General features: G+C 33.3%; 5 protein-coding genes and 1 non-coding gene across 10 annotated transcripts; 3 read left to right on the forward strand and 3 right to left on the reverse strand.

The window, feature by feature from the left end:
• The first annotated feature begins 8 nt into the window (after positions 1 to 8).
• SCOT (Succinyl-CoA:3-ketoacid CoA transferase) lies at positions 9 to 1,951 on the forward strand. Its single transcript, XM_047058746.2, has 2 exons — positions 9 to 1,414; positions 1,478 to 1,951. The coding sequence occupies exons 1-2, from the start codon at positions 242 to 244 to the stop codon at positions 1,829 to 1,831; spliced, it is 1,527 nt and encodes a 508-aa protein (XP_046914702.2). The 5' UTR covers positions 9 to 241; the 3' UTR covers positions 1,832 to 1,951.
• Positions 1,827 to 5,893, reverse strand: LOC124495385 (uncharacterized). Its single transcript, XM_047058747.2, is given in 8 exon segments — positions 1,827 to 2,358; positions 2,419 to 3,608; positions 3,610 to 3,863; positions 4,327 to 4,411; positions 4,491 to 5,372; positions 5,449 to 5,615; positions 5,690 to 5,741; positions 5,831 to 5,893. Coding segments are annotated over 8 exon segments (3,066 nt in total). The 5' UTR covers positions 5,840 to 5,893; the 3' UTR covers positions 1,827 to 1,931.
• Positions 5,894 to 6,005: 112 nt separating this feature from the next.
• Positions 6,006 to 8,088, forward strand: Mettl4 (Methyltransferase like 4). The gene is given in 2 exon segments (XM_047058776.2): positions 6,006 to 7,377; positions 7,379 to 8,088. Coding segments are annotated over 2 exon segments (1,581 nt in total). The 5' UTR covers positions 6,006 to 6,312; the 3' UTR covers positions 7,895 to 8,088.
• A 66-nt stretch (positions 8,089 to 8,154) lies between these two features.
• On the forward strand, positions 8,155 to 17,225 carry Dp1 (satellite-binding protein 1 Dp1). 4 transcript variants are annotated; one of them, XM_075733392.1, is made up of 8 exons: positions 8,155 to 8,426; positions 8,501 to 8,586; positions 8,668 to 10,193; positions 10,377 to 10,579; positions 12,035 to 14,287; positions 14,355 to 14,546; positions 14,606 to 16,396; positions 16,468 to 17,225. In XM_075733392.1, the coding sequence occupies exons 5-8, from the start codon at positions 12,428 to 12,430 to the stop codon at positions 16,906 to 16,908; spliced, it is 4,284 nt and encodes a 1,427-aa protein (XP_075589507.1). In that variant the 5' UTR covers positions 8,155 to 8,426; positions 8,501 to 8,586; positions 8,668 to 10,193; positions 10,377 to 10,579; positions 12,035 to 12,427; the 3' UTR covers positions 16,909 to 17,225. The 4 variants fall into 4 exon arrangements, with proteins under 4 accessions (XP_075589507.1, XP_075589509.1, XP_075589510.1 ...); XM_075733394.1 differs by lacking the exons at positions 8,155 to 8,426; positions 8,501 to 8,586; positions 8,668 to 10,193 and having other exon boundaries at positions 10,239 to 10,579; XM_075733395.1 differs by lacking the exons at positions 8,155 to 8,426; positions 8,501 to 8,586; positions 8,668 to 10,193; positions 10,377 to 10,579 and adding an exon at positions 11,439 to 11,893.
• Rbcn-3B (WD repeat-containing protein Rbcn-3B) lies at positions 17,073 to 23,229 on the reverse strand. 2 transcript variants are annotated; one of them, XM_047058922.2, is made up of 9 exons: positions 22,768 to 23,223; positions 22,594 to 22,700; positions 22,291 to 22,535; positions 21,896 to 22,232; positions 21,693 to 21,719; positions 21,512 to 21,599; positions 21,196 to 21,447; positions 20,085 to 21,126; positions 17,073 to 20,028 (listed from the first exon to the last, which is right to left on the reverse strand). In XM_047058922.2, the coding sequence occupies exons 1-9, from the start codon at positions 22,939 to 22,941 to the stop codon at positions 17,513 to 17,515; spliced, it is 4,788 nt and encodes a 1,595-aa protein (XP_046914878.2). In that variant the 5' UTR covers positions 22,942 to 23,223; the 3' UTR covers positions 17,073 to 17,512. The 2 variants fall into 2 exon arrangements, with proteins under 2 accessions (XP_046914878.2, XP_046914879.2); XM_047058923.2 differs by lacking the exon at positions 21,693 to 21,719 and having other exon boundaries at positions 22,768 to 23,229.
• A 297-nt stretch (positions 23,230 to 23,526) lies between these two features.
• On the reverse strand, positions 23,527 to 23,621 carry TRNAE-UUC (transfer RNA glutamic acid (anticodon UUC)). The gene is made up of 2 exons: positions 23,585 to 23,621; positions 23,527 to 23,561 (listed from the first exon to the last, which is right to left on the reverse strand). It is a non-coding gene; the product is annotated as a tRNA-Glu (tRNA).
• Between the last annotated feature and the right edge of the window lie 327 nt (positions 23,622 to 23,948).

A 23,948-nucleotide genomic window follows, 5' to 3' on the forward strand; every position in this document is an offset into this window, starting at 1 on the left:
GCGTGTAACGTAATGCAAAACGGTATGTGTAAAATATACAATTTCAAATACAACCAAACAAACAAACATCAGACAAACATCGCTCTATGTGGTAACAAGTTGTATTAAAATCAAGGACAACGGGGATTTCACTTATTGCCACTGGCGTTTTGATTAATCAATGGTTATATTGAACATTCGTATACGTTTTTAACATTGTATCCAATATTTTTTTTTTGTCGCTATTTGAAAATCAAACAATATGACTGGTCAATTTCGATTGTTGACAATAAAAACATCGATTATTAGATCGTTTTCATTTCGATCGTATTCGAAAAGTCAACAACAATTTTCTAAAATTGTTTCCAATGCCGAAGAAGCTGTCAAAAATATTCCCGATGGTTCACGATTAATGGTCGGTGGTTTTGGCCTATGTGGTATACCGGAAAACAGTATTCGTGCTTTGGCCAAATTGAATAAACAACGATTGACTGTCATATCGAACAATGGTGGTATTGATGATAAAGGTTTAGGTCAATTATTACTAAATAAACAATTGAAACGTATTATCGGTTCGTATGTTGGTGAAAATCGAGAATTAGAACGACAATATCTGAATGGTGAAGTGGAAATTGAATTCGTACCACAAGGTACGCTTGCCGAACGAATACGAGCACGAGCGGCTGGAATTCCTGCATTTTTCACGCCAACTGGCCATAATACACAGATTCATCTGGGCGGTGTTCCCATACGTTATAATCCGGATAAAACGGTGGCCGAATTAAGTCGACCGAAAGAGGAAAGAATTTTCAATGGGAAACCATTCATAATGGAAGAAGCATTGACAGCCGATTATGCATTGATTAAGGCATGGAAAGCTGATCATGAGGGAAATGTTGTTTTTCGTAAGACAACTGCCAACTTTAATATTCCAATGTGTAAAGCAGCTGATCATTCGATCGTAGAGGTGGAAGAAATTGTCGATGTTGGGGAATTGAATCCTGAACATATTCATGTACCATCAATTTATGTGAAAACAATTTTCAAAGGAGAACATTTTGAGAAACCGATTGAAAAAATGATATTCCGTGAAGAAGGTTCAGGTGGAACATCGAAACTTGATACAGTTCGTGAACGGATAGCCCGACGAGCAGTTTTAGAACTTCAAAATGGGATGTATGTTAATCTTGGTATTGGTATGCCCGTTTTAGTTGCAAATTATCTGCCCGAAAACATGAAAATCACATTCCATAGTGAGAATGGCATTCTAGGAATGGGTCCATATCCATTAAAATCGGAAATCGATCCAGATCTAATTAATGCGGCAAAAGAACCAGTAACATCTATTCCCGGTACATCATATACATCATCCGATGAATCGTTTGCCATTATTCGTGGTGGTCATCTTGATGTGACCATGTTGGGCGCCATGCAGGTAGGATTCTTTTTTTACAGATCTTAAATGCTAAAATCAGAATCCATTTTCTTTATGTTCAAGGTATCACAATATGGTGATTTAGCCAATTGGATGATTCCAGGTAAACTGGTCAAAGGAATGGGCGGTGCTATGGATCTAGTTTCATCACATGTATCCGGAACTCGTGTTGTAGTCACAATGGAACATAATAGTAAAAATGGTGAATCGAAAATTGTCTCCAAATGTTCATTACCGTTGACTGGACAGAATTGTGTCGATACAATCATAACGGAAAAGGCCGTTTTTCGTGTCCACCCTGAAGATGGACTAACTTTAATCGAAATAGCCGATGATCAAACTGTACAAACAGTGACCGATGCTACTGCTGCGAACTTTAAAATTGCTTCCGATCTTAAACCTATGCAACAAGTTTGAATGAAAAATATTTTATTTTTTTTAAGGAAAAACCAACAAAAAAAAGAATCAAATCCAAACAAAAAATGCTAATTTCGAAAAAACAATAAACAAGTGATGATTACATAACATTTTGTAAAAGTTTTGCATGAGAATTCCATTTAATTTCCACCTTTGATGGTGGCTGTAACCATGGTTCACCATCAATTTGCATTGGTAAATGTTCATCGAGCCATAGTTTAACTTGACTAGCTTGACCAAGGAATATCGGTTTGGATAATCCCATCATAACTTGTCCAATATGAAATGAAGATGTGAGTCCAAGTATTTCCATTCGTGAATCATCAAAACGATTTATCTCGCCGACCATTCGAACACCGCCACCCCAACTTTGAATATTCAATACGACAATCGATTCTAATTCGGGCAAACAAACATTTTCGCCATCCAATTCAAGACGAATTTTTGTCTGCAAATTTTTACATCTTCTTTCCCATAAATCTTTCGTGCCGAATGTAAAATAGATGAACTTGTTGATGAATGTATTGCTGAAATTGGAAATGAAAATAAAATGAATAAATAAAATACCAAAAACTGAAAAATAATACCTGAATAAGAAATTATAAATTTTTGATTTTCTTGTTTGATGAAAATTCAATGCTACCAATGCATCAACACCGATGGAGAAATAATTATACATGAAAAGATTTCGATTACCCAATGGCATAATTGATCGTGGAATTCTTAATGATTCAATTAAAAGATTATATGATCGATGATAGTAATCAATCTGTTCAATTTCGATTGACCATCGATCCAATTTAATTGGACGAGCATTATAAACTGATTGAATGATCTCATGATGGTTGACATTTGAAGCTGAATCGAAAATATCCGACCAGCCAAGTACTCGAGCCAAATCATTTCCAGTTCCAAGTGGAAAAATGGCCACCAAAGGTGATGGATTCAATTTTAATTGATGAATAGTGTTCAATACCCAGCCAATGGTTCCATCACCACCTGCAACCAATATTCGAACGGTAATGTTTTTAGGCAACATTCGACACATTTGTAGACTTAGCTCCAACAGGTTGGACTTATCACTCAAATCGATCACTTGTAATGGATTCAAAATGGGCAGAAATTTTGATAAAATAGTACCGGCATCATTGTTACCGGATTTTCGGTTAGCAATCACTAATAATGGTGACCATTTGGGTTCTTTGCTGGAGAAATCTCGAATCTCATCCAATGCAATAGCTTTACCCTGTGATGTTGTCCATACTCTACGATGAATAATATAATGTGGTGGTATGATCAGATAACGGTATTTACCAAAATCACAGCTTCCTTCGATTTCGTTATTCGAATCTGATTTATGAAAACAATTTTCATGTACTGTTCGTTGACACCAACAACAACGATAATGATATAATGTATGTTCGGCCATCGATGTGTCACCAGATTCTTTTCCCATCATTTCATCATCTTCCTCACAATATCGATGACAAATGAAACATTTTGAATGTGATGGAATGTTTCCATGTACCCAATGATGTTTGAATTGATTTGAATTTTCTTTAGTGCGTGATATCGAAACACGTTTACAATGACTAAGTGGTTCGAGTATCGAATTTCTTTCGGAACTTTTCATCAGATGAAAATATTTAGATCGTGTTACATGATCATAGCATTGAAAATCTAAACAAACACCACAAGAATCACAGTACATTGCATCAACTATTAATGAACGACATAGGCAGCAAGTTGATGCTCGATGTGTTAAACATTGTATTAAGGCTCCATTGATGAGCACGGATACCATTCCAACTGGCCGGTATAACACGAATCTGTTGTTCACGTGTATGACGCCAGAATTTAAGTAGTAACCAAACAGTGGTGATAAAACCAGCAAAAATAGGAATCTGATAATACCAGACATTGAAATTATCGAATGATAACATGTTTAATACAGAATCATAACCAAAATGAATGAAATAATAACGAAATGGACGATAACGATATGTAATCGAATGTCGTTTAATAAGATTACCTTGACGATTATCACAAAGACAAATTTTAATTTAATTATCAATGATAATGAAAGAATAATGATTTTTTACTTTGGTTTTTATGCCTTTTGGAATCGTTTTCAATATCTTCGCAATTGGATAGAATGGAAAATCGAAAATTGATTGTTGGTATCCAATTATGGAACATGATGATTATTTATAAACATTACTCACATCATTTAAGATGATTCAAGTTATTGATGATGATGATGATGATGACATTTTTAAGAAAAAAAAACATTTACCTGCTGTTTCATTATGCAATATGATTGGAAAATCTAAAAGAAAAAGTTTCCCTAAATACCAGAAAAATAGTTTCCGGAAATTTAAAAATTCGAATTTTTATTCTATACAAATGATTACAATTGAAATCTAATAATTATGATCATGATTTATTATCAATGATTATTATTGTTTAGTTTTTTAAAGATTTAAAATCAGCACCAATTGCATCGTTGACATTTTTGAATCCATCTTTCGCCAACATGTATGCCAATTCATATTTGACTTCACGAACGATGGGTGGTCCCTAATTCAAATGATAACAACAACAAAAAATAATTGTAATTAAAAATTGGACAAATATTTTCTCGGAAAAAAATTCTTACAAAATAAATCATCGATGTATAAAGTTGTACCATAGATGCACCGGCTTTTATTTTTTCATATGCATCTAATCCGGTTTCAATGCCGCCAACACCAATAATCGGTATTGATCCATTGGTCAGACGATACATTTTTCGTATCATTTCGGTGGATAATTTTCGCAATGGTGGACCACTTAAACCGCCTTCTTCTTTTACCAGTCTTGCTGGGCTTTTTAAATCTGCAGGTCGTGTAATAGTCGTATTCGATATGATCATACCATCAATTTGGCCATGTGTTTGAGTTTCATTCGAATATTTAAGCATAATTTTCCCGATATCATTAATTTGTTCATCATTTAAATCGGGTGAAAATTTCACCAATAATGGTTTACGCAACTGATTTTTCTGTTCTAATTCTTTTTTCACACGAAGCACACGATCCAATAATTTGTTCAATTGATCTTTACCTTCTAAATTTCTTAGATTAGGCGTGTTTGGACTGGAAATGTTGATGACAAAATATTTAATTTCATTTTTAACATGAAATCTTTGCAGTCCGATGATATAATCTTGGATTTTATCTTCAGTGAGTTTATTTGCACCAAGATTAAGGCCAACGATAATGTTTTGTTTATCAATAATGGATTCTTGACGTGATAGATTCGTTTCCATTCGATCATGGCCATAATTATTAAATCCATAACGATTGATGACAGCACGATCTTTTGAAAGACGAAAAACTCGTGGCAAGAAATTGCCTTTTTGAGGTTCCGGTGTTACGGTTCCGATCTCAAGAAATCCGAAACCAAATCCGGATAAACTTTTGATGGCTTCACCATTTTTATCGAATCCGGCTGCCAATCCAACGGGATTATCGAATTCAATATTCCATAATTTTGTTTTCTATAAAGATCAACAACAACAACAAAAACAATCTTATTTCAAGTAAATGTGATGGATGATGATTGTGGTCATTTACCAGAATGGGCTTGATATCCTTATCTTCGGGTATTCGTGGAACTAATCCTACACGAGCGGCTGTAATGGCAACAATATGTGATTTTTCTGCATCCGGATACATTAGATGAATAATAGGTATAACATGACGACTCCATAAACGATAATCACCATGATACAAATTATAGCCTATGACAAATAAAATTAATTATTAATTATCAATCATCAATCAGTCAATTTATATTCGATTTGATTATACTGACCGTAAAAACAGACGGTAGCACCCAGGCCGACGGTTACCAATGATTTTAATTTCTAAAAAACAATTGCAAATACACATAAACATTGATTATTTTGTGAACAAGTAACAATTAACCAAAAAAAAAAAAAACCAACCAACCAACCTTCGACATAATTTTTTAAAAAAATTCGAACACGATCATCATTGGTGATATGGTCACATGTGGTACCGTACTATATGGATAATCCATTGTTTATAAAAAAAACGCAAAAAATATCAATCAATCCTTTCATTTCTGCCATCTTTTCGCATGCACAAACAAACACAAACACACACACACACACACGCAAACAATATTGGCCGCGCTGATCAATAATTTTATGGCTCGTGTTCGACGATTTTGAGTTCAAGATGTCGCTCGTTTTTTAATTTTTTATAATAATAATAATAATAACAATCTTTAATTTTATCATCAAAAAGAAAAACTGTTTCATCATCATCATTAACACGATGAAATGAAAAATTGTTCCATAATTTGAGCATTGTTATTTGATTGTTGTTCTTCCTTTGTTCGAATTTTTTTTTTTTTTTTTTGAAGAATCATCAAGAATATTTCACCGCCAACAATATAACAAAATATGCTCAATGTTCAACAACAACAACAACAACCACCACCACCACCCACTAACGCCGCGTACGGCACAACAGCTACAAAATTTGATTGATTTCGAACAAAATGATTCCGGCTATATTGGTCTATTCTTAAGACATCGACAAAATTTCGAATGGTTTGATAATGATTTTAATCGTCAAATTCATTATGAACTTAATCCAAAATTATTTGCCATCAATGAACCATATCTAATGAAAACAGAACGTGATTCATTGATGAAGTTAAAAAAATTGGATGAAGAATCAATCACCATTGATGATAAGAAAAAACCAAATGGAACATTACGGAAAAGGAAAAAAAATTTGGACAAAAAATTGGCTCTTTTGGATGGTAATTTTGGTTCAACAGAAGAAAAATTGATGGTCACTAATTTGATTGAAAAATATCTTATCATTGACAACGATTGCAGTGGTAGCGGTGGTGGTGGCGGGAAAAAGAATGCAAAAAAAACATTGCTTAAATCGATCAATCTAAAGGAAATGAATTCCAATCTTGAAGCTCAATCATTTGTAGATTCATTATTCTGTAATCGTTTTGAATCACTCAATTATCGTACTAAATTACTTTGTAATCCATTCTCCAAAACAATCAAAACTAAATTTGGTCTTTCGAATTTTCTTATTCCACCACGATGTTCATTTGCCGGTATCGATGTTATTGATGGTGTTAAAATGTTGACCCGTTATCTGAAACGAACATCGATCGATACGACCAGTTCATCCAAATCATTAATATGTACCAGGAATCCATTCATATTTATCATGGATCCAGCATGGGATAATAATAAATCTGTAAAAAGAAAACGTACATATGAAACTGTTAGTCTTGATTATATGAGACGTCTTTGTCAAGAATCGAGAATTCTTTTGGACATAATTGACAGTCTAAAGCAATCATGTCCTAAACAGAAAATGTTGAAAAAAACATCATCATCATCATCATCATCGATTGTTTGTGCTATTTGGACAACAAATCTGGACAAAGATTTTGTTATTGATGAAATGTTACCATTATTAAATCTACGATTATCACATGTACTTAAAATGGCATAAAGTAACCAAAATTGGTCTTCCGGTCAAAGTACATGGTGGCCAAGAATATCTAATTTTGGCAACGAAATCATCAAAAAACAATAATAATGATGATCAAAAATCATCGATGAATCATAATAATAATAATAATCAACATCAAAACGGTATAATTGTATCGATACCATCGGCCATACATTCACATAAACCAAGTATATTGCCAATCATTCATCGTTTGTTTGATTTCAATCATCATAATGATTCAGCTGATGTTCATCATGATCTAACATTACATTGTTCAATGTCTATGTCGAAATGTTCGAATGTTGAAGCTACAGCCACCGCTATTAAAAATGATGATAATGATTCAAATAATCATTATTGGCTAGTTGCCAATGAATTTATCAATTATCTTTGTGGTATTGAATTGTTTGCCCGTTATTTACAAACAGGCTTTCATTCAATCGGTTATGAATGTATTAAATTACAGAATGAAAAATTATTTGGACATAATGATGATTGTTGATTGACTAACGGATTTCAGGTGTTTGTATGGTGCCTACATGATGTATTCATTTATTCATTCATTCATTCATTCATATAATAACTGTACGTTTGATTTACGATTATTGATTAATAAAATTTTTGTTGATTTCTCTTTTTTTTCAACCAAAAAAAAAAATAAAAAAAAATTGATTTTTCACCTTTTAAAAAAATTCACTTTTAAAATTGTGTTACGTCCTATTTGTATGGTCAAAGTATTTGTAGCGCGATGAGTTTTTTTTTTGGCACACAGAATTTTCCAGGGCCAAGTTGGAACCTGCACACAAACACACACACAACGTATGCTCGTGATGTGATTCCATATTTTTTTTCCAAAATTTTGGAATTAAAAATTTTTCCCGAAAAAAAAACAAAATCACGATTTATTGTGATCAATTGATGTAGAAATCAATTGTCTTTTTTTTAATCCAATAAACCGGATATATCAACAACAAGAAAAACGTTCTCTCATTGTGCCTGCTACCCAAATTTTATCATATATTCAATGACACTTGGTAATTTTTTTTTGTTTTTGTTTTTCATTTTTCAAAAAAAAAACAATGATAATGAATGAAAATTTTACTTCCAGATATACTTCCAATTTTTTTGTGATTGAGAATGCCAAAATCAAATTCAACGATCGAATGAATATATTTTGTTGTTTGGATATAAATGGTGAGAAATCCAGTTTTAATCAACCAGTTTTATATGATATATGCAACATCTTTATTTTTTTTTTTTTTTATTCGTGTTCAGATTTTTTTTCCTTCTAATTCAATTCGTAAATGCAAAAAAAAAGATATTTTAAATACTTGATCATCATTACATTATCCAACTTGAATGGTTGCCTCTGATATTACTGTTCTGTTCTGTTTTGTTCGAATTTAAATTTTCAAACTGTATATATATACAGACATCAAGTCAACCCAAATGAATGATATGATGAACCAACCAAGTGGTTATATAAGCCGATAAACCGGTAGCAAAATTTTAAATGAATTTTTTTTCCTTGACAATTATACAAACGCCATAGTGTTTTGATGGGAAAAAGTATAAAACAACTTTCACCCTATGTGTCCAATTGTCATCATCATTATATTTATATATCTTGAATTATTGATTATTGATAATCCATCAACCGATCATGAAGAAAGAACAAGAAAAAATGGCAAAACATACACCAATCTATTGATTCTTAGATATGTCGCTGTTTTGTTCGAAAGAAAAAAAAATCTTTAAATCCACATTGACCAACAAGAAGAGACGAAGTTAGAAAAAAAAATCGAACAAGAACCGGCTTACCACTGCCATCCGGTTTTGATCATTCACTCTTTTTCTATCTATTGTCAATTTGAATTCATTCGTTAATCCATCAATCAATCAATCAATCACCTAATCTATTCAGCCACTGGATGCAAACAGATCCAAACAAAGATTTCAAAGATTGTTTTTAGATAGTCAGTTGATATGAAAATATCACCTTTAATACCAGAAAATAGTAAGAGTGTGGTGGTTAGAAGAAATAATCTCTTTTTTTCAACCTGCAACAACCGTCTCTTTATTGCCATCTTTTTTTTCCTCTAAATATCATCGACATATCACAGCATATAACAGCAGCACACAGACACACAGATATTTAACTTTTTTTTTCGCCAAACACTAAAACGTCACCGCTAAAAACAACTATATAAAATAATAATAAAAAAAAACTAAATTCAAGTTTTTTGCATCGTCGTTTTTTTTTAAAAAAAAAGAAGAATTTTCAACCAAACAATCATCATCATCATCTATATCCAAAACATATGTAGTGTTTGTTGTTTGTCGTTGCTACTACCTCGAACTATAACGACCAAGTACGACGATTATTATTATTATCATACATACACCGAACAACCATTTACTACTATACCAACCATATAGACACTTGTAGCAAAATTGATTTAAACACATTTGTCTGATATACCAATGAAAAGACAAGTTTGAATGAAAGAAAAATAAAGAGAGAGAGAGAGAGAGAGAGATAGAGTCAACCTCGCACAGCAAAAAAAAAAAAACTAGATCCTCATCATCATCATCAGCAGATCATACACTGGCAAACCAAACCAAAACCAAACTATCCTCGACAAACACAAATACCATCTCAATAAATATTAAAAAAAAAAAATTTATATCCTCTCTCTCTCTCTCTCTCTTTCTGTCTTTCTCTCAACGCTAAACATCATCATCATCATTATTCGCCGCCATACCATCATCATCATCATTCATATATTCCACGTCGAAAGGTATGTATTTGTTAATAATAATCATCATCGTCATCATTATTATTAATCGTATGGTCCGTTTTTTCTCAATCCTTGTTTGTGTGTGTGTGTGGCTGCGTGTTTTCTTTTTTTGAAGTTTAAATATTCTTTAACAATTGTTTTTTTCTTCTTTTTTTTCAATTATTATAAATAAACCGGCAACAGCGACGTATTATATTTATCAACACCCGATGTTGTAGCTAATTCAATTTTATTTTTTTTTTGTTCAAATCAAATTTATTTCCCGTTATATTATATTGAACGGATATAATTAACAACAACAACAGCAAAAAAAAAACGATTCAAACTGGCCAAAATACGATTGCCTTTTTTCGGTGAAAAGCTTTTACGGATTATCATACAGTACGGTAAGTGTGGAAATGTTTTTTTTTTTTTTTTTTTGATTCTGTTTCGGTTTTTTTCCACATTATATTCCACATGTTGATTGGAATTTTTTTTTTGTTTGAATTTACCAATTAATTGCCAACGTGTCATATCTGAGTGCTGAGTTCATTTTTTTTTTTTTTTTTTTGTTCATCATAACACACTCAGCATTATAGATGGTGGATTCAATATATTTGCTTAAATTGCAGGATTTAATTTTTTTTTTCACCATTAAAATGTCCAATCGCATGTGTAGTTGGCTAAGTAAATCATTATCATTTTTTTTAATAAAAAAAAATGATGATGATAAAATGCTCGATTGATTGATTAATATCGATCGATCTTTTTTTTGTGTATTTGGTGACAAATTATCGTAGATTATATATAGATTCTCTCAAATCGACAATTGTCTATGTGTCGAATAATAACACTTGTCCGAAGGTCATATGTCACCATTTTGATTTTTGTGTGTGTGTGTGTGTGTGTGTGTACCCATACCAAACGCGCTGGTGGTCAATTTCCAAATTAATATTCTATTGAAAGTTTTTCTTTATATATTTATGCAATGGCCGCAACAAGTGCCATTTAATATAATTGTGGATCATTCAGCAAACAAGAGAGAGATATAGAAAGATGAAAATGATAGCAATACAAAAAAAAATATAAGCAAGCGAGCGCTAAATATATTTAGTAGCGAAAACACTCAATATTGTTGTGTTTGAGTACAAGTGAATTTTTTTTTTCAAGTCTCGATCCACACGTTGTATGTGTTTAATATAATATATAATATACCACTGCCACGAAAGCAACAAATGTGCAATGTGTGTGGGGATATTATATGGCACACACGCATACAAAAACGTTAAAAATGTATCCACCACCACCACCATATAACAAAATTCGGCAACAAAAATCATCATCATCATTCAATGATTAAAAAAAAAAAAAAAAAAAAAAAGAACCACGTCGCGATTATAATGATGATGATGATATGATGTCTGTATTTTTATAACCAATAACCATTGATGATGATGATGATGATATTGCTTATATGACAGATTTTTTTGTTATCTTTTTTTTAAAAAAAAATTATTATTTTATCGAGTGTGTGTGTCTTTTTTTTCATAATTTTTTTTTCTTCATTTCATCTCTATACATACAATTTTTGATGATTAAAATTAGTCTTCAATTGAATGATGATTTGTTGGCAATTGTTGTTGTTTTGGGATAGCCACCATCATCATCATCACCACCACCACCACCACCAGTGCTCCTTTTTTTTGTCTCTCTACCACCAGGTTTAAAAATATGGTTTTGTATTTTTTGTGTTCAATAATAAATTCTTACTTTTTGGTTTCATCAATGTTTTATTGTTATTAATTTTTTTTCCATTATCTTTTTTTTGTCTCTTTATTATTATTCCATAAAAAAACCAACAGATTTCGTACTGTGAACAATTGGCCCGATTACTGGAAACCCCCCTATATTGAATGAAAATATATTTTATTATATGATGATGATTTTCTGAATCTGAATTTTTGTTGCTGTTGTTTTTTTTTCTTTGCTATTTATATATTTACAAACGTGGAAATTTTTTCTTTTTTTTAATTGGAAAACCGAAAACAAATCAACAAATTTTTTGAATTTGCATCAAAAAAAAACAAACAACTGATATTAGTAACCTCATTTTATTTCGATTTTTTTTATGTGTGTGTGTGTGTCTCTGTGTGTTGTGTTTGAAAACAAAACAAAAGAAAATTTATCTTGAAGATATTCACTCTTTATTTATATTTACATTTGGATATTCGTTGGTTTGACCAAATTGAATAATAATGATGGCTGAAATGGATGGAACTGAAATTGTGAATGAAAATATTCAATTAAATGGTGGTGGTGATTCATCGCCTGTAGTAGCAACAACAACAACAACATCAACGTCCATTGAACACGCAATGAATGGCCTTAATGATGATGTAGTTGATTCATCATGTTCTACATCATCGGATAATATGAAGGATCCAAATTCAACAATGATGACGACAACATCAAACAACAACAACAACAACAACAAGAAACAATCGGCGCCAAATTATGATGATATATTTCCCGCTTTGCCGATGGGCGGTGGTCCATTAGCCGGTCCATTCAATATGTCATCAACATCAACATCGTCATCACCAATGATGATGCATCCGTCCACTGCCATTGGAATAACAACGCATCAGGCAGGACCGAAAATACCATCAAGTACAGCTAATCGTGTGTATCGTGTTTTACCCGAAGAGCTTCGTTATCGTGATTTGAATCGTCGTCATGAAGAACTATCAAGAATTTGTGCCGATATTATGGCTAAAACGCAAACCAAAATTCAGTTGACTCATTCAAAAGATGGTACATTAACGTTTTTGTTATCAGGCAAACAAGAAGCCATCGATATGGCACAACGAATGTTGGCAAATGAATTTCAAGCACAAACGGTTCATAATTTGTCCATACCAAAAGAACATCATCGATTGATACTTGGAAAAGCTGGTAAAAAATTGATGGATCTTGAACAGGCTACACAAACAAAAATTCAGATACCGAAACAAGATGAAAAATCTGATGTCATCCGGATAACTGGTACACGTGAAGCAATCGATAAGGCTGTACATGAAATCAAATCAACTTCAAATGAAGCCTATTCCCGTTCTATTGAACGTATCAATGTGCCTAAAATTTATCATCCATTCATTTTTGGTCCATTCGGACGAATGTTGGATCAAATCCAGAAAGAAACAGGCGCCAAAGTCAATGTACCACCACCATCGGTGGTCAAAGATGAGATTACCATAACCGGTGAACGAAACAGTGTTCTTATGGCATTGGACCGAGTCAAGACAATTTATGAAGAAAAACTACGACGTTGTCAATCGGTATCGATTGAGGTGAAAAAAACACAACATAAATATATTTTCGGTCCGAAAGGTAATACATTGAATGAAATTATGGAACAAACCGGTGTTTCCGTTGAAATGCCTGCATCAGATTCGCCGATCGAAACTATTGTTCTTCGTGGTGAGGGGGAAAAATTAGCCAATGCTTTGGCTGTACTTTACCAGAAAGCTCATTCAGAGACGGAAGATGAGATAATCGTACCGGGCTGGATTCATCGACACATTCTCGGACCGAAAGGATCGAAATTTCAGGAATTGTCACAGGAATTTCCAAAAGTTAATGTTAGCTTCGAAACAGACGATAATCGAATTAAAATGAGCGGCCCAATTGCTGATGTACAAAAAGCAGCTCAACTAATTCAGCAACGTGCAAAAGAAATTGCCTCTCAATATTCTGTAACCGAAATCAAAGTTTCCGATCCGAATCATATCAAATTTATTGTCGGTAAAAATGGTGCAACACTTCGACAAATTCGTGAAGAAACAAAAGCAACCATACAGGTTATTGGCAATGATTCGTCCGTCAATAATAATGGAAAAAATTCGAATAATAAAAGTGCAAATGCTGGCCATCAATTTGTTCGTATTGAAGGTACACCGGAATCGGTAGCCAAAGCTAAACATGAATTGGAAACCTTGCTTCGAAAATTGGAAAATGAAGTTACCTATGAATTGACAATTGAACGACGTTTCTATGGGCATATTATTGGTTCAAAAGGAGAAAAAATTCGAGATATTCGAGCAAAATTCAATCAGGTTAGTATGATGTGAATTACAATGTATAATGATTCATTAATTGATTTCGTGTGTTTGAAATAAAAAGGTTACGATCAATTTTCCGGAACAAAATGGACACAGTGAAAAAGTAATAATTCGTGGTGCCAAACAGGATGCTGAACCATGTTATAAATATTTATCAAAATTGAATCAAGAACTTCTTGTTAATAATTATCGTTTTGAAGTGCCTATTCTCAAACAATTATTACAATTTCAAGGAAAAGATTCAATCAAAAAGGTAATCAATTTTGTTGTTGCTATTTGACAAAATAGAATAATCATCCATGTTTTGTATAGATTCGCGAAGATCTTGGAGTTCGAATGGATGTGCAAAATGATAGCGACATGATTGTGATCACTGGACCTAAAGATAAAGTGGAAAAAGCACATGAACGAATTCAGACCCTTCAGAATAGCCTTTCGGATATGAATCAAGTGGACATTATAATTCCGAGTAAAATTCACAATTATATTCTTGGATCAAAAGGTCGTAACATTCGAAACATAATGAATGAATGTGGTGGAGATGTTATCATAACATTCCCACCGGAAGGATCTGGTTCGGATCGTGTTACAATTCGTGGAGCAAAAGATGCCGTACAAAAAGCAAAACAACTATTGGTCGAAATGTCGAATGATTTTCAGACAAACAATTATAGTGAAGAATTAAAAGTTCGTGTTGAACATCATCGTTATTTGATTGGCAAGAATGGCTGGAATATCAATAAACTTCGTGAACAGACAAATAATGTAAGAGTACAATTTTCATCAGATTCAAACAACCAAACAAATGATTCTGATCGAGTGGTGATCATCGGAAAGAAAGAAGATGTCCACAAAGCAAGAGCTATACTTGAAGCTAAAATCAAAGAATTGGAAAAAATAGCCGAACTTGAAATGCAAGTTGATCCAAAATATCGTCATCTATTTGTATCCAAAAGTGCAGCCCTTTGTAAACAACTTTACGATGAATTTGGTGGTGTCAATGTTAGTTTTCCACCACAATCGGACAAGAATAATAATTGTATCACATTGAAAGGTCCAAAAGAATGTCTTGAAGCTGTTCGGCAACGAATTTTCGAAATTATTTCTGATTTTGATGCTCAAGAAACGATTGAAGTGGAAATTGATGCTCAACATCATCGTCATCTATTGGGTACACGACTTAATCGAATTCAGTCGCTTCAACAGGAATATGATGTTCGAATTAAATTTCCAGCGCGACCAAACCGTTCGGATAATAATAATAGCAACAATGATGGCGAAGAGATTGTAGCCGATAATAAAGCCAATATTGTTACCATAACTGGTCGCCGTGAAAACTGTGAAAAAGCTAAACAAGAATTGTTGGAATTAGTACCCATTTCAATCGAGATTAGCATTCCTTTTGAATTCCACCGTTTTATTATTGGCCAAAAAGGTGTTGAAGTACGTGATCTAATGGAAAAATATAATGTGAATATTCGTGTTCCACAACCGGCCGAGAAATCAGATATCATTGTTGTCACTGGAAATCGAACAAATGTGGAGAATGCACGAAAAGCATTGCAAGAAAAATTGATAAAATTGGAAGAAGAAAAGGCCGATCGAGAAGCTCGTAGCTATCAGGTTACCGTACAAGTTGATCCAATCTATCATCCAAAGATTATTGGCAAACGTGGTGTTGTCATTACATCGATTCGTAAAAATTTTAATGTTCAGATTCAAGTACCAGAAGCGAATAGAAATAATAATAATGATAACCAGAACAATGGTGGCAATCAACAACAACCAACAACCCAAACAAACGATACGATCACGATCATTGGTTATGAGGAGAATGCACAAAAAGCTAAGGAACATATTTTGAAATTGATTCAAGAGCTGAAAGATATGGTCACTGAAGAGGTAATGATCGATAGTCGATTACATCCACGGCTGATTGGATCGCGCGGAAGATCGATCAAAACTATAATGAGTCAATTCAAAGTGGATATCCGATTCCCTAAAGTACAGAATGGTGAAAATCCAGATGCAGTGACCATTAGCGGAGCCAAAGACAATGTTGAAGAATGTAAAGAACATTTATTAGAATTGGCCGATAATTACGTGAGTGTTTTTTTTTATTTTTCATTTAATTTGCATTGTGTTTAATCACTATTTATATTCATATGTGTTAGCTTGATGACATGGATGTCCAATATCAATTACCGGCTGATCACGAATTTCGACTGAATTTTGATGATTTATCTTCATCTGGTGTTGTGAAAGAATCAAACAAAGGTTTTGTTGTACGCGGTGCACCTTGGGAAAAAAAGACTGCACGTAGTGGTGGTGGTGGTGGCGGTGGTAATAATAATAATAATCAATCGCCTGGATCACGGCAACAATTTCGTGGTGTTGATACATCAAGTGCACAAGATTTTCCTGCATTTGGTGGCCCAAATGATGACTTGATTAACAGCGCAACAAAAATGAATAAAAATAATACAATGGAGAATAGTGAGAATATACCCATGAATGGCGGTACAACTATGGTTGGCGATAAAAATGGTGATACAACAACAACAACAACAACCAACATTGAGCAACCTGTTGTTTGGGGTCCAAAACGAAACTGATTTTATATATCCGAATTTGAAACAAACAAACACACACAGCCAATTGAGTAATCAGCCAACAAAATAAATAATCAGCCGTTATATATGTTTCCATAGATCGATGACTGACCGAAACAACAACAACAACAATAATAATAAAAAACATCATACAAACAAACAACCCGAGCCACAGCAATAATAAATTTATTTTTTCAGATATATTTCTTATATAATAATTATTTTATAGTTTTATATTTACTTATATATTTTTCATTTATTTGATGATGAATCTAAATGATGATGATTTTGGAATAAATGAATAAGAATAATTATACAAACGGAATTTTTCATTTTCAATTCGCTCGCCATCCGCCCATTAAACTCAAATTATTTTTTTTGTTGTTGTTGTTGTTGTGAAATTGATGAAACACTGATTTATTTATTTAGTTCACACAGGAATGATAATGATAAATGATGATAAAATTAAACAAATAGAACAAAACAAAACAAAAAAAACAAACAAACAAACAAACGATAAACACCAGGTAAACATGCAAACTATTCGACTTTGTTTGTATATCGAATGTAAAATTGATGATAAAAATTGATAATAATTAGGTCAAAATTAGGTACAGAAACGATGTTCTTTACCATCGGCAAATAGTAATATGACTAATTTACTTGATACCCAGACTAGTTTAGCCGATTTTAATGGTCCTAATGATCTTACCGGTTCGGACATTGGTGGACATGATTGTGATTTTACACATTTGGTTTGGGCATTACCAAGGCCAAACAAACCTACTGCTTGCGTTAGCCAGAATGAAATCTTATTCTCTGAACAACAATATGATGCAAGATATTTTCCATCCGGCGAGAAAGCACAACAAGTAATTAATCCATTATGTGCTTGTATTAATTGCGATTTTCCTGTTTTCAATTCATAAATGGCCAGATTACCGGTTCTTGAACCAACGGCAACACGTTTAGATGATAAACAATAGGTAACATTTTGGAATCGTGTTAAAGCAGGAAACATTTCACCAAGTCCTTTGTTTCGAAGAGCATTTTGATCCAATGAATAGAGAACAATATCGGCCGTTTCAATTATCAAGTCATAAACATCTTTTTCATGATCATTAATTAACAATTCAAGATTACGTAAAATTTCCGGACGAGAACGATACAGTACGGTTTGATGTGGAATGATATTCAATGATGCTTGTTGTTGCTGTTGTAATGTATTGTAACGGGTAACTTCTTTGGCCAATGTAGTTATGAATGCTGCCGGTCGTGCTTCGGCAATCATTTGAAGGGCATAACGTGCTGTACGTGCTGAATCAGCGGCCGGTGTTAATGGTAGACCGAATTTAAGACTTGGCACCATCGATTGTTCGGTATCGGTACTGCAACAAAATTCCAACAAAGCAAGCAATATTTTTGATACATCAAGATATGGTTCCCATACGACAAAACCACGACCAATCAAATCAATAGCAGCCCTTCGTAATGATGTATGATAGGGTAAGGAATTTGATGTTGGAGCTAACAACAGATATGATAATGCTTTGCTTGTCTTTCTGGCCAAGTTATAATTTCCACCGCCACCAAATCCCTCGATAACCGAACGTCGACGAACCGGTTGTGATGGTTGCAAACCATTTGGATCCAAACGATTTGATGTGGTTGCGGTCGTCGTTGTTTTGTTTGATTCGATTTCACTTCCATAAACAGAACCAATTACGCCCATCAAAACAATAGCAGTTGCTTGTCGTCGACGACCTTCCGAACCAGATGTACTGAATTTAATTGTACCCGAATGACCCGGTGTTTGAAGATCATCTCCATCATCATTATCATCATCAGCGCCATCATCACCTTCTTCAGCGTCGGAATATTCATTCAATTGATGATTATTATTAGTGTTTGACATATGATGATGATAAGTATCCGACAAAGGAGTAGATGGACTAGCAGCAGCATGAGCATTATAATGAGCTTGAATATTATGCGAACCAGTTACTGTGGTGTTTGTAGTGATATTATTATGAACCAAATTTGATGACATGTGAGAATCAGGTAATCTATCATCATAACTGGGTAGATAATGTGACCATTCTTCCACAATCAATCGACGACCTTTTGATCCTATTGATTTCAGTTCGGATAAAAGTAAATCTTGTGCAGCTTGACGAATTTCAATACAACGATCTTGCCAACGTCTCGCTAATAGATCGACTAATGATCGTTTAAGATGAGGCGATTTTATCAGATCGGGCAAAAGAACACAATGTAATGCACCGATCAATTGCCATGCATCATGAATTTGTTGCTGTCGGACTTTTGTATCATTTTCATTCTCAACAACAGTTGGTTCTTTGATTGGAGTATTACCACTGCCAGCAGTAGAGCTATTCTGTCGACTAAGTTTTCGAATCAATCGTCGTCGATTAGATTCAAATTTCGATGATGAAAACGAAGCATTAGCCATTATCATGAATGTATTTGTTAATGAAATGACAGATAAAAGATGATTAGTGGTTATAGATGTGGATAATTCCCAATGAAAACGTGACGTGAATTGTCGTGCCATTTCTTCACAGATTTGCAATTCTACCGGTAATGTTGATGCAATTTTAACACTCTTTGTTCGAACTAATGACTGATTAGTTCGTTGTTGAGATGTCACAGGCATTTTTGATATTGTTGAAACATTATTTGCTTTCGATTTTTCTGCCAATTTATTCAAATATGTTGGCAATAATAATGACATATGGCCACCTTTCGAGATCATTCCAAAACAAACGGGCCGTAATGGCCTTAAAAGGCCAAGTTTTGATTCACAAACTTTATCCAGATCCGAATCTAAGCCCCATGCATGAAGTAATGATAAAAGTAATCGAGCAATTTCCATAGGCATATGATCATCACTACTATAGAGATTGTTTAATTTGGTTGGATGATCTAATCGGCTGGAATGATCGCTACCATCACCACCAGATGCTGATGATGCGGCAGAATTTCGACGATAAAAACCAACACTTATATCTCCGGAAACATTTTTAAAACCAACTGATTCAGCTTTTGCTTGAATTTTTTGTGCAGCACTTTCGGCTGTGTCTTTCATTTTAGCCAATAAACCTGTCAATGTCAACGAATGAATATCATCTGACTACTATTATCAATGTTTATATTACCTGAAAGTTTATTCGATTCAGTTGAACATGCCAATTCGGAGAAACGTTTATATTCAATATTTGATGTTAATCCAGTTGATTCCATCGTATTAGGCGATAATAAATCATATTCTTCGCTTAATAATTGTACAATTAAAGCTTCAACATCAAAAAATAATATATGGCTTTCTTGATCTTTTGGATTTGTACGCAATCCTTGTATCAGCAATGGATTCGTTCGTGATCGAATTGATGCATCAATTACATCTTGTCGCTGTTTTTGTAGATGTTCACTTATATTATGTAGACCACGAACGGCTGCTTGTTTTATGGCGGCAAGATTTCGATGTCTTAGGCCACGGAATAAATGAACGGCAGGATTAACGAAACGATCGCCCACCGTATTCATGGAAGCTCCATCACAAGAATTTAGTACTTCTTCGGCGGCCATTCCATGAAGAACACGATCAAGATGACCAGTTTCCATTTGCCATAAATAAACCGATCCATCAATACAGCCAACAACGAGAAAATCATCGCTAGCACGCCATTTTATCGTTGTTATTGGAAATAAATGACGACTAGCAAGCATTAGGCAACGACGTTCTTTCAATGATAATAAAGCTACCGAATGATCGGATGCCACCGAACATACACAATTTAATACACGTGGATTACAATCTTTTGGTGGTGCAAATAGCTGAGTAATTTCACCTGCATGAACTGGGAAACGATGCAGTAAGGAGCCATTGAAAATATCCCACAAACAGACGGAAAAATCTACACCACCTGAAACAAGATGGGCAGCTTCATAACGTTCTTCAAGATGATGTGGATACAATAACGTATTGACACGACCTGAATGGCCACAAAGAACCTGATGATGAGGCCAATCTTCATAGGCTAAATGACGGCCAAGTAACAATTGTAACATAATGGTCTGATTGGCCGATACAATTATAATCGAACCATCTTCACGTCCACAGACTAAACGACCCAATGCAGGTATGTAAACGGATGCTGTTATTTTGTAGCTAATTGAATGATCATCAATTTTCTTTAGCTGTTTGTAATTTCAAAATAAAAATCATAAATTATCTACTATAGATAAGTAAACAATTCAAATTCATACCAATGTATCAATGATACCACATGGTAAATCTCTTAACTCTTTCCAAGCAGTTGATAGTGAATAGGAAACATTTGGTTCAATTTCCGGAACATTTTGTTGTACAGAATTGTCCAAATAATCATTCAATTTCCAGATTGAAACACGACCATAAGAATCACCACATAATACCATTTTTGGAATGTTTGAATTATCATCATTCAATTTGGTGACAAGATTATAGAATGCAATGGCAGGTGGACATAGTAATCGTGACTAAGTGTGGAAAACAAAACAAAAAAATCTATGAATGTTTGAAAATTCATTCAAATATACAAACTTTATCATTTTTCACCATTAATGTTGCATATAGAATTGGTTGATTGGTCGTGTTAAGATTATGGAATTCATTATTACCAGGAACGCAGCTATTTCAATAAAAACAAAAAACATCAGATATTAGAATTGGAAATTATTTTTTCAATAGAAATAAAAAAAACTTGAATGGCAAATACATTTACCTCTTTATAGCTTTGCCTTTAAGTTTACTTTATATCATTGTTATCATTATTATTAGGAGAAGATTGAGATTAGGAAAGCGCGTGTTAAAAAAATGGGAAAAAAATGTTTGATAATTTAAACAACAACAACAACAACAGTGATAGGATAGGATACAGACGAATAACCAGGATTCTTGTTCAATCAATCAAAAAAACAGACTTACTTTACAGGCAATTTATAAAGAAATGATTTGCCCATATCATTCCAAATGATAACACGATCAGTGGAAAGAAATTGGCCACCTTGCCATCGTTCACCACGATTATTTTCTACTGAACATAATTGGGCAAAATCACCAACATCATAGATTTGCCAATATTTGGTTGAAATGATTAATAATGTACGTTGATTATAAACACAACAGGTAAGCTGTGTAGCATTGACACAACGGATCGGTTTCGATTCATTCTCATAGATTGGTTCTAATGATCGTTTTTCATGGCCACCTAATGTCCATACTTTCATTATACCAGCAATAGAAAGGCCGATTATTACGTCATCTGAAAAAAAGAAGAAACAATAAAAAAAATAGAATCACACCAAATTCCTATGTCAAACCTTGAGTTTTAGGCGAACGAAGTACGTGAATGGCAGAAATCCAATCGGGATTTAATTTCGAATTCAATGAAAACAATGTTTCCAACGTTAGACCATCAATGATTAATATTTCAGAATAATAACCATTGCAAAAGAATCGTACTTCATCATTATTCATTACATAGGTCTGAATGTTTGTATGAATATTCTGATGTTTAACCGTTTCGATACATCGTCCATCGGAAAGATCCCATAATGACATTTCACTTTATAAAGATATTCATTCAATGAATTAATTTGATTATTGATTATTCAATAACATACCCAGATTCTGATGAGCTTACAAAGTGCATAATGTCACCTTGTTGTTTTCCATTAGCCAAACATAGTACAGCTAATGAATGTCCAAATAATAAACTTCTAGGTGTCAACTGTTAAACACATAAACATATGTAATTAATTCACGTGATGATTATTAAAAAAAAGAAATTAAATTACCAAATCATTATCGGGTGAATAATCCCAGATACAAATCTGTCCATCATTACAACCGGTAATGATTGTATGAAAATCTTCGGTCATAATAATGGCCGAAACACAGTGTGTGGGTGATTTTGATCCCCATAATGTTATCGGTACGATTAATTGATTCGATAAATTCGATACAGTCATCTTGATGATCAATCAATCTACAGTGGATTATGATTAGGAATGATCAAACTAACTGGGAAAAATAAATGAAAAAATTCAATGTAAAGTCAATTTGAATCATCTAATAATGATTCGATGATTAATAGAAAAAATCCCACAACATAATTATAATAATAATCGATGATTAAATGATGATGATATCAACAATAACATCGCAATAATCAACAAACAAACAAAAATTTCTCAAAATTTATATTATATGTTGATGATAGACATTTGCAGCTGACAGATCAATATGAGCAACATTTTAAGTAACGCCCATTAGTACCAATAGATGACGCCAAAAATATAAGGTCAAATGTCCATATTAATATTCTGTATGATTCTTTATCATTATAAATGACGCGGGCGCAATCGATTCTGTTATATACTACTCATAAAAATCCGAATCAAGATATCCCCACTAATTTTTGAAAAATGATTCATTTTTTCCATGGTCAAATGTAAAAAACACAACGCCTTAAATTAAAAAAACACAACGCCTTGAATTCTAGAATGAATTCTGGATTCTCCAATTGGATTTAGGTTATTAGGGCAAAAAAGGAACTCCGATGCCGGGAATCGAACCCGGACCGCCTGGGAACTCTTAATTGGCATACATTTTTGAAAGCCAGAAATCCTAACCATTAGACCACATCGGAATAGACCGGAAGTTGACAACATCTGTCATCAACGCCGCAATTAACCAAGTTAACATGAATACTAGAAAAGACCGATGCTGGCAGTTTCGAATGAAAATACAAGATTTGCAAACAATCAGTTGGATCTTTTTTTTTTGAAGATAAATTTTGGGTGTATGTGGTTAAAATTGTGACACAAAAATCATTAACCAAGAGACGGCTATTTTAATGCCATTTGATTTTAATTAAAATTACCAAATATTTATAGTATATAAATAATATAAAATAAAACAAAATATATTATAATGTATTTTGATCGGAAATTGGAAACATCGGAAATTGGATAGG

Source organism: Dermatophagoides farinae, chromosome 8 (genome assembly GCF_024713945.1).
Source record: "Dermatophagoides farinae isolate YC_2012a chromosome 8, ASM2471394v1, whole genome shotgun sequence".
Taxonomy (NCBI): Eukaryota; Metazoa; Arthropoda; class Arachnida; order Sarcoptiformes; family Pyroglyphidae; genus Dermatophagoides; species Dermatophagoides farinae.